The 15,683-nt window shown below is 33.9% G+C and overlaps 1 protein-coding gene across 1 annotated transcript in view; it reads left to right on the forward strand.

Moving 5' to 3' along the window:
* The window catches only part of Nup160 (nuclear pore complex protein Nup160), a 361,484-nt gene that overhangs the window by 329,496 nt on the left and 16,305 nt on the right, over positions 1-15,683 (forward strand). Inside the window, exons 30-31 of the mRNA XM_090401602.1 lie at positions 2,089-2,227; positions 15,267-15,392. Of these exons, the coding sequence (XP_090257728.1) occupies positions 2,089-2,227; positions 15,267-15,392 (265 nt within the window). The remainder of the gene's footprint in view (positions 1-2,088; positions 2,228-15,266; positions 15,393-15,683) is intronic.

A 15,683-nucleotide genomic window follows, 5' to 3' on the forward strand; every position in this document is an offset into this window, starting at 1 on the left:
TTGCAGTCTTACCCTTGACAACACTTAAATTTCTATACAAGAAGAGAACTCTCTTCTTGGGATTACTCTGTCATCAATTCTCTCTTGGCACAAGCACGTACATTACAACTTGTTTCCTTGGCATCCAAAAAATTAGGATTTCTCTTTCGCTCAAGGAATTACATTACCTCTGAACGGCTATTAATCCTATACAATTTCCCAATAAATCCAACCGTTGAATACTGTTCTCACATTTAGGTCAGTGCCTCTAATTGCTCACTAAAAATACATGATCCGATACAGAAGAGAGCAATTAGGTTGATTAGTGACCAGTCTCTCACTAATTCACTAAACCTACTTTCACATAAGCGTGCATTATCTGTAAATACCACCACAGCCAATGTCCATCTAAACTGGCATCAGTAATTGATCGACCAAGTAGCTTGGCTTCATGTAAAGACATGGTCTACTTCGCATGCTATCTGCATAGTCTATCTAAATGTGGATTTGGATTCTCTGGTTAGTTTATCTGTTTTATAGGATGAAAAAAAATATAAAGTAAAAAACTTTCTGTTCAGAAGGAAAAATCCTGATACTTTTTTTCGTGATACCTGGCTAAAACTTATAAAGGTTCCTTGTGTCTTCTTAGATGGAATTTGAAGCCAATCCTGCCAGCCAACAGATATCTTCAATACAAGCTATGAGTTGCCCCCTGTATCTTCTATTCTGTTCTATTCCCTCAGCCATATGGCTGATGGGGGTAGCTATATGCTATCAGGGAGATGATTATGAGCAAGGTGGTTTTTCCCATTGCCTTCCTTGCCGAAGTATATTTATTTATAACTGTAGCCTTGTGTTTGTTCATGGGACTAGTTTGCCTGTTTTGTGGGATGAAAAAACCTGAGTTACTGGGAGGGGGGGGGGGGAACCCTCCACCACCATATGAGATTGGTTAACTTACCTTTAGTCAAAAGAGACCAGATAAAGGTTCCTCACATCATAGATAGGAATCAAGTCCAGGTCTTTCTGACCAAAGGGCTTCGTCCATACCGACTGAGCTACGGAGACTCCTCCCTGTATCTTAAGTAACACTAAACTGTATATCTAGAAAAAAGTACACCCTTATAGAATGGTATAGTTATAGTACAAAGAGAATATTCCATAGATATTCCACCACATCAAACCTCAGTGTTCAGGTATGCTTGGGTCAGGCATCTATAGCATGTTGCAGTAGGCGTTAGTGCCAGGTGGAATTCTGAATTAGGTTGAATGATCTATAAATTCATTTATCTAATAATTGGATAAGATCTGGAAAATGTAGAACCAAGTACTTCTTTGCATCATTCATCAGTCTAAGCACATGAAGGTATGAAACTTGCAGATACTCTGAATTGTCTGAACATCAGCAGCAGCATATCTTTTTCCCACCACAATGCATGCCCACACACATCATGCACTCTGCATTCTTGGTTCTGAAATAAAAAAAAAAAAAGAAATAATTCTCTTCTCTTTGATAGTTCCAGATCATTCGAGTGCTATTTACTCAAGGAGATTTAAACAGTCACAATGTAATGCCAAAGAAAATTCGCTATAGCAAACTCTCCACCATAACAAACTATTCTTTGTGGTTCCTATGAGTTTGATATAGCAAAAGTTGACTGTAGAAACTAATTGGTAGGAGATAAACTTGCACTATATCTTTATTGTGATTTGGTAGATCTTTCTGGTACAGATTGAACATCTTTTATGATTATCATTATTGTTTAATAAAAAAAAATTCAAATCCATGTTTGATTATTATTAATCTATCCATTTTTAAATCTTAGTCATTCTTACTATTTAAGACAGCTTTCTTTTGCAGGTTTGGAACTCTTTTTTTTTTCTTTCTCCCCATATTTATTGTCAAAAGCTGACTTATAAGTCACCTTTTTATAATTTGCACCCCTTGGGTAGTATGACCATTCTGTTTTCTTTTCATATGCATGTTTTTTTTTTTTTTTTTTTTTTTTTTTAAGTGAATTTCTGTAGAAGCATTGCTTTATTATAAAACAGTGCTTCCAGTATTGCTTTTTCTTTGTTGTTATATTTTTCTCCCCTTTTTTGTTTCAGTGATCAGATGTTTTATCTGCTGAAAACATATCTAAAGAAATATGAATTACCCAGACAAACAACTTTTCATCGCTGTGTTACAGTTAAACTTTTAGTTGCTGGTATTCATTTACCAGCCTGGTTAAAACAGTCTTATCAGGTGAGTTATTGTTATATTTTGATTTATGTAGCAAAAGTTTTCTGGTGACTGAAATATATTAATTCCTTTCATATATGCTTTTAGCTATGTCAAAGCTTGTGTTCTAACCTGGTAAAAGTGATCATTTCCTGGACAGCCTCAGCTTGCAAGATTAATGTGTGTTTTGTAATAGAATAAATGATAACTAATATCTAAATAGAGCTTCACATTAGATAATATAATGATTCAAATACAAAATTAATAATGGAAAAACTCACGTAAAAAGATTATTTAATAGTATAATTTTTGCCTATCTTCAGGTGAAAATTATGCTATTAAATAATCTTTTTATGTGAGTTTTTCCGTTATTAATTTTGTATTTATATGTCTGCTCACGGTTTGCCATTATTAAAGCCTAATATAATGATTAATTTATTAATATACAGTTCAACTGAAAAGAGCTTTGTGTTCCTCAGTACATCATGATTGGTAATTAACAAAAGCTGTAAATTGGCTATAGTACTTCACAGTATAAACAGCATTAGAAGGAAACAATAATCAGCTTACTAATATTTTGCTGATTTTCTGACAAGCATCATCAGAGCACAAATTGTAACTTAAAATATTTAATATCCTAATAAGGCACTCTCCAGGAACTGGATAACAACAGTGTTAATTTGGAGAAGTGAGAATAAAGATGGTCTTAGAGTGATCCTCTCCCAGATCTTAAATTAATGCAGCCATACTAGTTGAGGTTGGGGAAAAACTTTGTAGCTGATTGTAGAAGTTGGCTGTGAAGCTTTCTGATCATAGCAAATTCTAAAAATAGTCTCTGAAACTTGCAATGACTTTTTATGCAGCACAACTGTTGTCTTCTATTTACTCATGTGTGAGGGAATATCCAGACTACTTTCCTGCACATATGGGTTTTCTGTAAACAAAAAATACTGAACCATTTAGTAGTGTTTCTAGGAATGGGAGACAGTTGTGAGTTTTTAATCCACAAAATGCTTGCTTACAGAGCCAGAGCGCTTTGTTCGCTTAAGATAGCTCTTTAACTTGAACTCTAGTACCTTCGAAATGCTTTTTTTTTAAATCCAGTGACAACAACATATAAAATAGATAAAATACTGCATGCCAAGTGCATGTGCACACACCACCACTACTGCCACCCTTGAACCAACACACAAGATTACAGTAAAACTATTCCCATTCCTCATGTGTTCATGGTACAACTTAAAATATATCTAAAGGTATCTGCAAACATAAAGGGAAGATAGAAATGTAATATAGTATTAGTTTGTTGCTTTACTTTGTAAACTACAAAAACTGTAAGGCACACTGGAAGTAGTTGTTTGATCTTATCTTTTCTTTGAGGAAAAGTCGTCAGTGAAATTAATTTAGAAATTAGAAAGTTTTAAATTAGAAGTCTGTTCAAATCTTCCTGAAAAGAAATTATCAGCAGTGCTCCTTATAATTCTCCCCAACTTTGCATCATCAGCAAGCATTTAAAGATTTCCAAGTCAGTTCACATGAAATATCTTTAATAAATAAATAGCAAGGGCCCAAGAAGAGAACTCCCAAATCATGACAGTCACCTTTCTCTCCTGAGACGCTGGTGCATCATACACAACTTGCTGTTTATCATTCTTCTGCCAACTTGTTATGTGTTAGTATATTAAATGCCTCTGCAAAGTCCAAGAAGTGCTGTATATGAATCTTCCTTATCCAACACATTCTTCCCCTTATCTTAAAATATAAGCAGATATTGCTAAAACAAAACCTAGTCAGTTCTGTATTTCTGTTACTCTGCTTTGTCTCTCTTTACTTAAAACTTCATGAACTGTCGTAAATGGCCAACTGCCATCATTTACTTATTTCTACTAGATCTTATGTTCTCAGGCTCTATAGTCAAACAAATTTATTTGTTTTACGACTGCCCCAGTTAGACTATGTATTGAATGCGAGATTATAAGATTTTAAACTAGACAAAGCAGATATTGTTAGCATTCCCTGCTCATGTTAATCTTTACCTTTAATTAGTCATGGCTTAATTATTGAACGCTTAAACTTTATCTTATGCAGATTTGAAAATTTCAGGATAGTGCATTGACAGAATCAGTCCAACGTGTTGTTCACAAACCATTTAATTAAATCAAAAAGGAATATTACAAGTCTGATCCACATTAACACACACACACACATATATATATATATATACACACAATCTGCTTTTCATCAATTTTCAATTCTTCCTGATTCAGATTTAGTTCTATGTTTCTTCCCGTAAAGTTAAATCACAATCTAGAATATCTTGCCAGTCATATATATACACTAACTGAGTAAGTGTATATAGTGTATTAATTCAATAACAATTTACAATATGTTATTGTACCCATAAACAGACACACTTGATGTACATTGTTGTTTGGAATTATCACATACATAAGTACTTATAATTCTCATTCGGCACTGCCTTTTACATGAATCTTTTCTTCACACAAAAGTGCTCCCTTTTGTCTTTCTTTCCTTCTGCTGGCTCATTCTTGATTTTCCAAATTTCTTCTTTGTCTGACTCGACAATTATTCTATGTCCTTTAGGACCCTTAACATGGTGGCAATGTGCAACTCTTTCCTAGCAAGACGACCCAACGATCGACATAATATTTCTCATGACAGAAGACCCAGGTACGAGAAGGGTTAGGAAACTAAGACTTGTGATGCTCCTCTTTCGATTGTCGACAACAGACCTCATGTAGCAGTGGACCCGGGTAAGAGATTCAGAAACCTAAGACTTACGATGCTTCACTTTCGATTACCGACATTGGACCTCACGGGGTGGCAGACTCAGGTAAGAGAAGATTGAGAAACTTAAGACAAAGTCCTTGACGTTTCGCAGTATAAAGGCCCGGACTTCTGTTGTATGCATGTCTCTTGAAACTTCCATATATGGTCGTATATGGACATCCAAACATGATGACGTCATACTTCATGTGCCTTTTGAAATTGCCATATATGGACATGAGTTAACAGCATTACATAATGACATTATGTGCCACATTATTTTACGAAGGCTGATAGTTAATTCACTTCACATAAAATTATTACAGATAAAATTTGACATTTAAGTGCAATCTCCTTAGAAAAACATGTAAAAACAAACATGATAAGTTACATGTCATGAGAGATTTTACACTAGCCTTCATAAACCCATGCTGACTATCATCAGAAAGAATCATATGTCCATCAGTCCATTTTTGTATTTTATTTTTAGCTAGTTCATCTCTTCATACCCTTCATGTGAGGCACCTTTTCATTTTGTTTCCCTTTTCTATACTTTTTTTTTGCCATATTCTTCATTCTGCTTTTGCTGAGTCTTTTTCACTCTCCTGTTTTCTAGACCACCACCACTGGGATTCAGTAACAGAGTTCCTGGTAGTCTTGCATTACTTTGTCCTCCTGCTTTAGCTGGATGGTCAGTCCTATTTGTCTTGACCAGAATCATTTGGCTAGTGGGTTTGCCTGCAAGGATCAGTGGTGTTACACTAGGTCTCCTTTACTAGCTACTCTTTCTATGTCTACTAATCCACCATGATAACTTGCTTCCCATCTCTAATTTCACATGATTTTTTTACAAGACTTTTAACTGCCCATATTTGCTGGTCATGTAAATAAGTTCAAAACCAGTTGATTGTCAACGGCATCTTCGCAGAAAGAAAATAGCAATAAATATATTCCTATAATTCTAAACAAGGAAATAATGAATTAATCCAATCATTGGTTCTACAATTCCTTCGCTTTTCATAAGACATCTCTTTATCCTCTATTTTTTGTACTTCAATATTTATATACCCTCTGTCCAAAAAGAAACTGAACTTTTGATAGAAAATAAAACATAGGCCAATTATAATTATTCAAATCATTTATTTCAATCGGTATACTCTCCCTCAGCTTTGATACAGCATTTGGTGCGGTCAGTTAATTCGGTAAATGAGTTTTTTATATCAGTTTTTGGAATACTGTTGAGGGTCGTGATTACAGCTGCTTGAACGTTTTCAATGGTGTCATATCGCTTTCCTTTCATCGGCAAATGAAGTCGGGGTAAGAGAAAGAAGTCACAGGATGCTAAATCAGGTGAATATGGTGAGTGATCCAACACACAAACTTGGTTTTTGCTCAAAAACTGTCTCACAATGTTTGAATGATGAGATGGTGCGTCATCGTGCAAAAGTGATTAGCTGCCTGCGTCACGATATTCATGCCGTACGCGATGAATTCTCGCTATCAATCGCATCAAAACTTCGAGATAAAACTCACTATTGACTGTTTGGCCAGACAGAACGAATTCTTTGTGGATAATACCCTTGAAAACATAGAAACAAATCAGCATTGTCTTTACTTTTGACGTCTCCAGGCAACTTTTTTTTCAGATGCCCCTCTTCTGGTGGTCTTCACTCAGCACTGGCACTTTGTTTCAGGCTCATACTCAAAAGACCATGTTTCGTCACCAGTAACAATCGTTTCGAGGAAGTTTGAATCCTTACGAGCGGTTCTAATGAGGTCCTTGCAGTGTTCAATTCGATACATTTTTTGGCCGTCAGTCAACTTGTGGGGAACAAGTGGCGACTTCAATTTACGAAGGCCCAAACTCTCGATCAACATGTTGTGCATTGATTTTGGAATCCCCAATTCATCTTCAATGAATCTCATGGACGATTTCGAGTTTTCTTTGACGAAATCACGCACTTTTTGAATGTTAACTTCGCTCAGTCCAGTTTTTGGACGGCCTGGCTTTTTGTCATCCTCAAGCGTCTCACGACCACTTTGAAATCGCTTAAACCACTCATAAACTTGAGTACGGGATAAGCATTCATCACCATATGCTTTTTGAAGCATTTGATGCGTTTCGGTAAAACTTTTACCAAGTTTAACACAAAAGTCATTCGCAGCTCTCTGTTTGAAACTTATTTTCCGACTGTTCATCAAAACACGCTGTCACTCTTGGCACTATAACTCGGCTTCTAACGAAACAAATGTCATAAACAGTTGACACAATGCTAACAAAGGTTGCCGCTTTCGACAACAAAAAGATACAATAGGTGGCACCACTAGTTTCTTCTATTTTCGAAAAGTTTGGTTTCTTTTTGGATAGAGGGTGTATATACAACCCCCTCTTCCCCACAAATACTTACATATAGCTACTTGCTATTATAAAATAAATTCCTCTGATTTTTAGCTTTTTTTTTTTTTTAGAGAAATGCTCACAAAAAACTTTATTTAATACACATTTCTCTTTCTTTTTATTTCAGTATCACTTATATATATTGCAAAAAACATTTTGAAATGTACTTGATGATCCTACAATCCATTGCAAGAAAGTGTACCTCCTTTTTAAATGGGATTCAAAATTTCTCTATGAAAACGTCCAGAATTTTATTTTAAACACAAACCATAAAGTAAAAAAGATGCTCTTTGCTCTTTTACCATTAGAAGCTTTGAGCTAGGAGAATGCATAACTTTAGAAACTCACTCTTGATACTGAACTAGTACATGATGCAATCTCTGAAAAGTCTGTGTAATCAGGCTCTACAGAGACTGTGTCACATATTGGTTCAATATTAAAAACTTTTAAGAAGTGGAATATATGTTAAAAAACTTAGTTTATTTTTTTGAGTTTCACTACCAGAAACATTTTTGAATGATTGGGTCTCCTCTGTATCGTGCAGGAATCTGTTATTTGATATTAGTGGCCTATAAGTCAAGAGTAAAAGCCACAAATAGCAGAGCATTTGGTAGCTTGAAGGTTGACTTGTTGGTCACTAATGTTAAATGACTGATTCCTGTCCTCTTCTGAGGAGAACCAATAGTTTAAAATACCACTTCTGGTAGTTGAAAAGGAAGCTCTTCAGAGATTGTCAATTATTGCTTCTATTAAGCATTTACGTTTGGGTCTTTCTGATCATTCCTTGAAAACTTTTCATAGAATTTACTGTACACAGATTTTTCTCTGGATTCTGAGGGAATGAAGCTGTGGAAAGACTGAAAAGAGTTATAACGATGAGATGATATCAGGATTATGAAGACAAATTAAGAGTATGTGGACTGCAGCACTGGTAAACAGGAGAAAGAGAGAGTGATATGATAGAAGTCTATAAATTTCTGAAAGAGTGTTATAGGATATTGGTTCATAAAAGTTTTCATTTTATAGAAGGTGGGATGAGGACAAGAGGCATCTGTGGAAGTTATGTTTGTGTGCAGTTAAAAGAGGGGGGGTGAGAGCTAGATTTTTCTATCACAGAGCAGTGAGTGGATTAGTTTACTAGTTGAAGTGGTGAGTGCATCTGGTGTGACTTTAAGAGAAGGTATGACATCTAGTGTGAGTAATGTATGGCCTTTCTCAATCCTTTACTCTCTGGAGGTCTCTGGTGATAATTGAAAAGGTATCTGATACTGACATTTTACCAAAACATAGTCTTCTTCCTAACTTGGATTTTAGACCAGGTGGCCTGTTCCAGTCTCGTGCCATCTCTTTCTTTGTTTTCTGATTCTTCTTTTTCCACTTATTTTATATCTGTATAATATTTTCAGTAGTCTGCTGTTGTCTATTCAATTTAAATGTTCTGTCCATTTTTGTTTATATTGTCTTATGTAGTAATTAATTAATTGGTTTTATACTCAGGGATTGTAAAATTTCTTCATTTGTTTTATGGTCCCACTTGGTATATCCAGCTGTTTTTCTGAGAAATTTCATTTCTGTTGTTAGAATTTGTTTTTCATATTTCCTTTTTATGGTCCATGTTTCACTTCTGTATAGTATACAAGTATATGAGACATTATATAGTCTGATTCTATTGTGTTTTTCTACTAGGGATGGTTTAAATATATTATTTATTATGGCATTTACTTTGACAAAGTTTGATATTTTAGTATCTGTCTTTTTTTTCTTTGCCAAAACCAAAACATGATAACAATGTAAATTTAAAATCGCCTGCAAGGTTGTCATCAATCATTCCAGCCTCAATGAAAATGGTATTTCAAAAATTTTCACAATATGGATGGCCCAATTAAGCCTTTGCACCTTCCATTTCCTGCAAAATAAGCCAGAAAATACATAAAGAACAAACATGTAATGTACTGGGCTGATAACCTAAGTTGCTTTATACTGTAGTTCTAACCAGCCACACCTGTACACATCAGACATCCAACTTTGATCCCTGCATATCAGTAGTTCCCCCAACTGTATTCTTCTACTATCTTCCAGTATATCAACACAAGGCAAGGCTCAAGATCAATTACTGTTCCAAACTATTTCTGATATCATAAAGAGAGGGATGTTGGCATTCAGCTACATACAATTATTATGATTTTAGCCTATTTTTCATTTCTCAAATCAGTAATTTGGAATCCAGAACACCTTTATGCTGCCAGCCAAAATAAGAGTAACAGTAGATTACCTAGTTTTTGAAAGATAGGTTTGACGCGTCTGCATCATGATCTGAGCACACAGTTCAACCTTCTGAAACTAGAGGCCTATCTAAATACTAGTTTATAATTTTATATATGGAATTCATTATTGATATATATTTGGAATGTTTTCTAGCCCCCCTGAAGCAACAGGACTCTAGCCTCTCAACCAGCTGGTGTGGATGATATAGTCAGCTTTCCCTAGCTTTTTTCATGGATCAAAACTTCGTCGGCATTCTACCTTTTATCATGCCATTACCTTCTTCCACGTTAATCTCGTTACGGCTATTCTATAGCCATTAGTGGATTAACTGTTGCTGAGTGACCTTTGTGTCCCCCTGTGTTGCTTAGAATTTCATTTACTGTCCTAAGTTATTTGACCTTTCTTGCCTCTAAAATGATTTATTGTGTCTCTTCCCAAAAATTGAAACGAATTTCACATATGCGAAAGAAATCAATCCTGAAATGACCACTGATCAGCTTTTGTAATGAATCTATTTAGTGATAGTAAATTTGGTGTATTTTATTCTACAAATCAGTGCACCGGAAGAGTTGCACTGATTGTTCTTTCACTTTACTTATAATAATTGAATACTTTTTTTTCGAATTTCAGAATTTTCAAATGTTTGCTTTGAAAATATTATGTCAAATATTAATATTTTTAAATAATATTTATTGAAATAAATATGTCCTTTTGCTTTCGTTTCTAGCCAAATAGCATTATATGGATCATCACATTTCAGTTTTAGAAACAATTTCTTGTTATTCATAAAGACAAAATAAAAAATGTTAAAATGCTAAATTGCATTACTCGGTTTCCGATTGTGTCTTTTTGGTATCAAAAATTTATATCCAATGATATTTTAGCAGTGATTCTTCGCCTTCATCTTTTATTTATTTCTTTATTTGTATTATGCATGTTACGATAATATCTAATGCATATCCTCGTAGATATGTTGAAAATATGTGAAAAACATCATATATGGAATGATTCAAAATTTTTGCTCATTTTGAAGATTTTCTAATGCTTCCCCCCCCCACCTCCTTATCCTCTTCTGGAACTGAATTGCATAACTACTCTAAATTTCTATACAGGTTTGAAAGCTTTTCTAGACATCATTCAAAATCAATTACTTCATTTTACCATTTTGACAAAAGATATACGGCAATCAGATTGTACCATGAAGCTTCTAATTCTGTTCTATTTATTTGCAATCTAAAACCAGCTGTTCTACTGTCCACTGAAATTATGTGAAATTTTAGAAATAATATGCTATATTTTCACCATGCAAAATTGTTTATACATACCACACAAAAGAAAGTTCAGTAGTATTATTTTTGTTTGTTTTTCTTTAAAAAAATCTAAATATTACTTCTGCTGCTGGAAGCTATTTCTGAAATAATCTACGTCATAATTATAAATACTCGGTAATATCCTCTTAGCTGGAGGAAAAGTTGAAGGCTTACTCAGTGCTATTGAGAAGAAAGGGGAGAACACTAAAGTCGCACGAAAGTGCCTCAGGCTGTAGTGCAGAATATGTCAAGGATGTCTTGTTTCCTTTTCAATTGTTGATTGCCTATATCCTAACAGAAATACTGACATTTCGTTTACATGCTTATACATTATTTATGCCAAAATAATTGCTTAATTTGTAATGATCAGTTTCACTTTTATTATCAAAAATTAGAAATTAAATCATACAATTATCTTGAAAAAGAGGATTTGAATTATTTTCAAAGAAAAGGTGCATATGCGTTTCATAATCTTTTTTTTTGGGGGGGGGGTATAGACCTAATCAATCTGCGGATATTTCAGATAATTTATTTCATAAATCGTTTGCAAGACAGCTGTTACAAGCGTAAATCACTTGGGAAACATACCTATTCATTTTAGTGTAAAATAGTAGCAAAGGTTCATCTAGAAGAAAATGTTATGTCTGCTGAGATTAGCATCTTACGTGAATAATTTTTCTGACATGATTTCACTATTCGTTATAATGTAACCAATTTCCAGATTTTTTCCCTGCAGACTCCATGTTATATATGCAGTGATTTCTTCTTTGTACTACAAGAAAAAAAAATCAGATAACAGAAGAAAAATATGTAGTATTTTCTTTTCCACTAGCTGAATTTACAATGTTCTTTCTTTGTGTTTTGAAGAGAAAGTGCAAATGACTTTTTTTTCTTACTATTTTTGCCATTATAACATCTTATATAATTATAAGAGTGACATTTCACCGTTTTTCTCCCACACGAGAAACAGAAATAAGGTAGTAATAATATTGTTGATTATGTCAAACTTCATTGTAGCAGAACTTTTTATTACAAAACTTTGTAATATATCTCCGAAACAAGAAATTTGGAACCCATATCATATCAATGTTGAGTGTTGGCAAGGTGAAAATGTTCCCGTTATTATTTATATATTTCATTTATTAACTAGGGGGGCTATGCCCCCCCCCCCCCCCCATGTTCCGGTCTGGTAGGCCAGTTCTCCTTCAATTGTGATAACTCGAAGGGGGTTCTGCCCCTGAATTCTGATGACTCAAATTTTGAAGACTCGACACTCAGGGTAGCCCCTGAGTTTCAAAACGCTTCGAAAAACATGACATAAAAAGGCTTATCATTTTATATGTATATAGGGTAGATTTTATTTCATTATTTTTTTATTGTTTTGGTGAAATATTTTACCTGGAATACTCTTTCTAGTTCCAGAGGAACTGGAAAGAGTATTCCAGTTCCTCTTATATTTTATTCCTTCGAAAATATCATTCTGTGTCATAAAAGAACTTAAAAATTCGCCTTCAAGATGAAAAGGAAACAGTTCATTCAGGTATCCCTCTATCAATATTTGTAGTCCTGAAAAGGACTGTTTTGATGGCCTTGAAAACAAACATTTTTTATTTCGTACTGTTCAGAATTTAAAATTCTTGAACAGTGTGGAACACCTTGAAGCAAGGGTAAACACACAAAGCAGTTTTACACTCAGGGCACCAGATTTTTGTTTCCTTTCTGATATTTTTTTTATTACATACGTAACATTTGCATGCAGGTTTTTTTTTTTTTTATTAGCCATTGGTGGTAGATTTTCGGGAAAATGGGGTGTCTGGCAGGATTTCTTGTTTTTCTGCTTGCTGAAGAAAGCGCATGTGCATGCAGCAATGCTTTCGCAATTTCTATTCTATATTCTAGATATGGTAGACAAACATTTTTTCTTGTGCAGGAGGAAACTGTTCCAAATAATAAAATCTAATACATGTCCAAACACTTTTTTGTAATATTTTTTATGCTGTTTCCTCATTACAGAGTAGAATGATAGCTGCTGATCGCACCTGTCGACTCCACCCATAGTGTCATTCTATGCACACACAGCAATGGGTTTTTCTTTCTTCAAACCATGCTTCTCCACGGATTCTGTTGATGGATTGTGCAGAGAAGACAGCAGAAAAACATCTTTTTTGTCTTTCCAATGTAGTGCAAAGACTTTCCCTCGCTGATAAGCTCGGATTTCCCCCTTCGATAGCTTTCCTGAAGCCAGATCTGGAGGCATATCTCGCCTTTTTGCATTTACAGTACCATAACTATCTGTACAATGCTGTAAAAGCAAATCAGCGAGTTCAGGACATATAGAGTAATTATCCATTGTAATGCAGTAACCTTTCCCCAGTAAAGGGTCTCTCAATATCAGACAATATACATAAATAATATGTATATTGTCTGATGTATAATTTGTTAATTTATAATAATCACCACATAGTTTCAGTATCACAAAATTAAAGTTATGTGGAACAATTACTAGAGAAAAATAATGAATTAAATAAAAACTGTACCTATGTTTCATAACAGTTTTCGGGTGTGTGATAGTAATGCCACGGGGGGGGGGTAAACTATCAGAGACGAAATAAAGTTCAATTCTATTGTGAAAGGAAATTAAATTTTGATATACATATTTTGAATGATAAAAATAAGCAAATCTATTGCTTACTTTAAAAATTGGAGAATAAAATATCTGAATTATGCAGAAAATATAAATTTAAATCATAACTGTTAATTTCATTTTGTAATGACCAATTATACAAGGAAACCAAGAAAGTGAAAGTACAAAGAAGAGTAGATTACTATACAACATGAAGAAAAAATTTAGTAATGTGATTAAAGAATTTCATGTTATTCTCTATAAAGCAAAGTTGCTCAAACGTGTGTCCTAAAGAAAATCTGTGAAGTATTATTCGATTTCGAAGGTTTTGTACAAAAATAAAATAATCTAAACTGGAACGTCGGCAGCCGGTTTTCTTTTCTTTTTTTAAAAGAATATTTCAAATAATTATTGTGAATTAATTTCTTCGAGAACAAAGAAAAATCTTTTGTCTAGTAAGCAATTAGAAAAAAATTAGCACAAAAAAATAAAAAATTAAATTGATTCTCCAAGGTAAGGCTTTGTTCACTTAAATATTTTTAAGTGAACAAATTATACAAGATCTTTATTTTGTCCAGACATTAAAATTGTATTGTACAATAAAAAGAGAAAACAAAAATATAAATAATTTCTCTATTTTTAGTCTATCCTATATAACTAAAATCCAGTTGACCAGCATGGAACAAGGAAGTGCGTTTCTTGTTATAGGCAACTGAGAGGCAGCTACGAACGCGAGATAATCCGATTAGATTAACTGTTCTCTTCAGCGTGAGGGTTTATCACACTTTCTAATGGACATGAGGGTCAAATTGCACTTCTTATCCAGGTTCTTTAAACAGGTGGGGCTGAAACATATCCAGATTTAGTTGGATGTCTATAGACATCCTAGCCGTTTGGAAGGCTAGTCAATTAAGTCACTGTGTATTAATACCAGTGAAACTAACCTAATTAATTAGCTGTAGTTTAATATCCCCCCCCCACACACACACACTGGAATGGTCAGTGACTGGCTGAATCAGTTGTTCTATAATTTGCCTTTGTGCTGTAGCATAGATTATGTTCTTGTCATTAGTGAAATAATCCAGTTTAAGCAACTGCAAGAAAATTGTGAGTATTAACACTTTACTAACAGCAGATAGTCATTGATTCTTGAAAGCTGTGCTAAAAAATGCAAGCAGGCTATTGGGCAGCGTATCAGAAAGAAACCAACTTTTTGATACAAGTGAAAATACAACTAATGTAATATTCTTATTATAAAAATTTCTCTTGATTAACAAATACTTTACTTGAAGTGTAAGTAAGAATAGTATTTCAGGTAAGTTTATAAGTTTAACACACATTTATGTATATACACTTTTGAAATGACAAAATCTTTTAGCCTGTGCACATGTTATGAGATTTGATAAGTTCTCCAACTACACTGAGGCGGGTGCTTTTAAATACATTCTTGGAATAAATATCGAATTTCAGATACAGTTCACTCTTGCTGTAACAAACTACTAAAAATCCTCTGTAGGCTGTGATGCTAGTATAAAAAAAACTTGCTATAGCAAAATGTTCCGAACTATTTCAGAGGTTGCTATTAGCTTACTTTAGTAAGAATGAAGTGTATAATGAGCAATGCAACAGAGTAAACAATGGAATAACCTGCAATATTTGTTTTATTTTTGCTGCCTACAGATTTGTAATTCTGCAGAACTGCTACGCTTATTTTTGACTTATGGAATGTTAGAGGATGCTGCTGAGTTAACATTACAGTATATTGATGCTGCTCTTGGAGTTGGTAAAGAGGATTTTGGAATGAAGGTAGGTGTTGCTTATTTTAATGTCCTCAACTTTTGCTGTATAAACATTAAAAACAAAATTCTTAAAATTATTGGAACCAGAAATTGGCATTTGGATATGAGCTTTTATGATCCAGTTTCTCAGAAAATCATCTCATAATAAAATAGTAAAAAATCAACTTTTTATGTGATCCCAATCCATAAAAGGTTATAAACCTATAGTGCATTTTACTGTAGATAGACCAAGACTTTTTTTAAAAGTTTTATTTACTTATTTTTTATTATTTTACATAATCCAAAAGCCCTGCTTTAG

Source organism: Typopeltis vanoorti, chromosome 12 (assembly GCF_054136105.1).
Source record: "Typopeltis vanoorti isolate ZY-2024b chromosome 12, IOZ_Tvanoo_1.0, whole genome shotgun sequence".
Taxonomy (NCBI): Eukaryota; Metazoa; Arthropoda; class Arachnida; order Uropygi; family Thelyphonidae; genus Typopeltis; species Typopeltis vanoorti.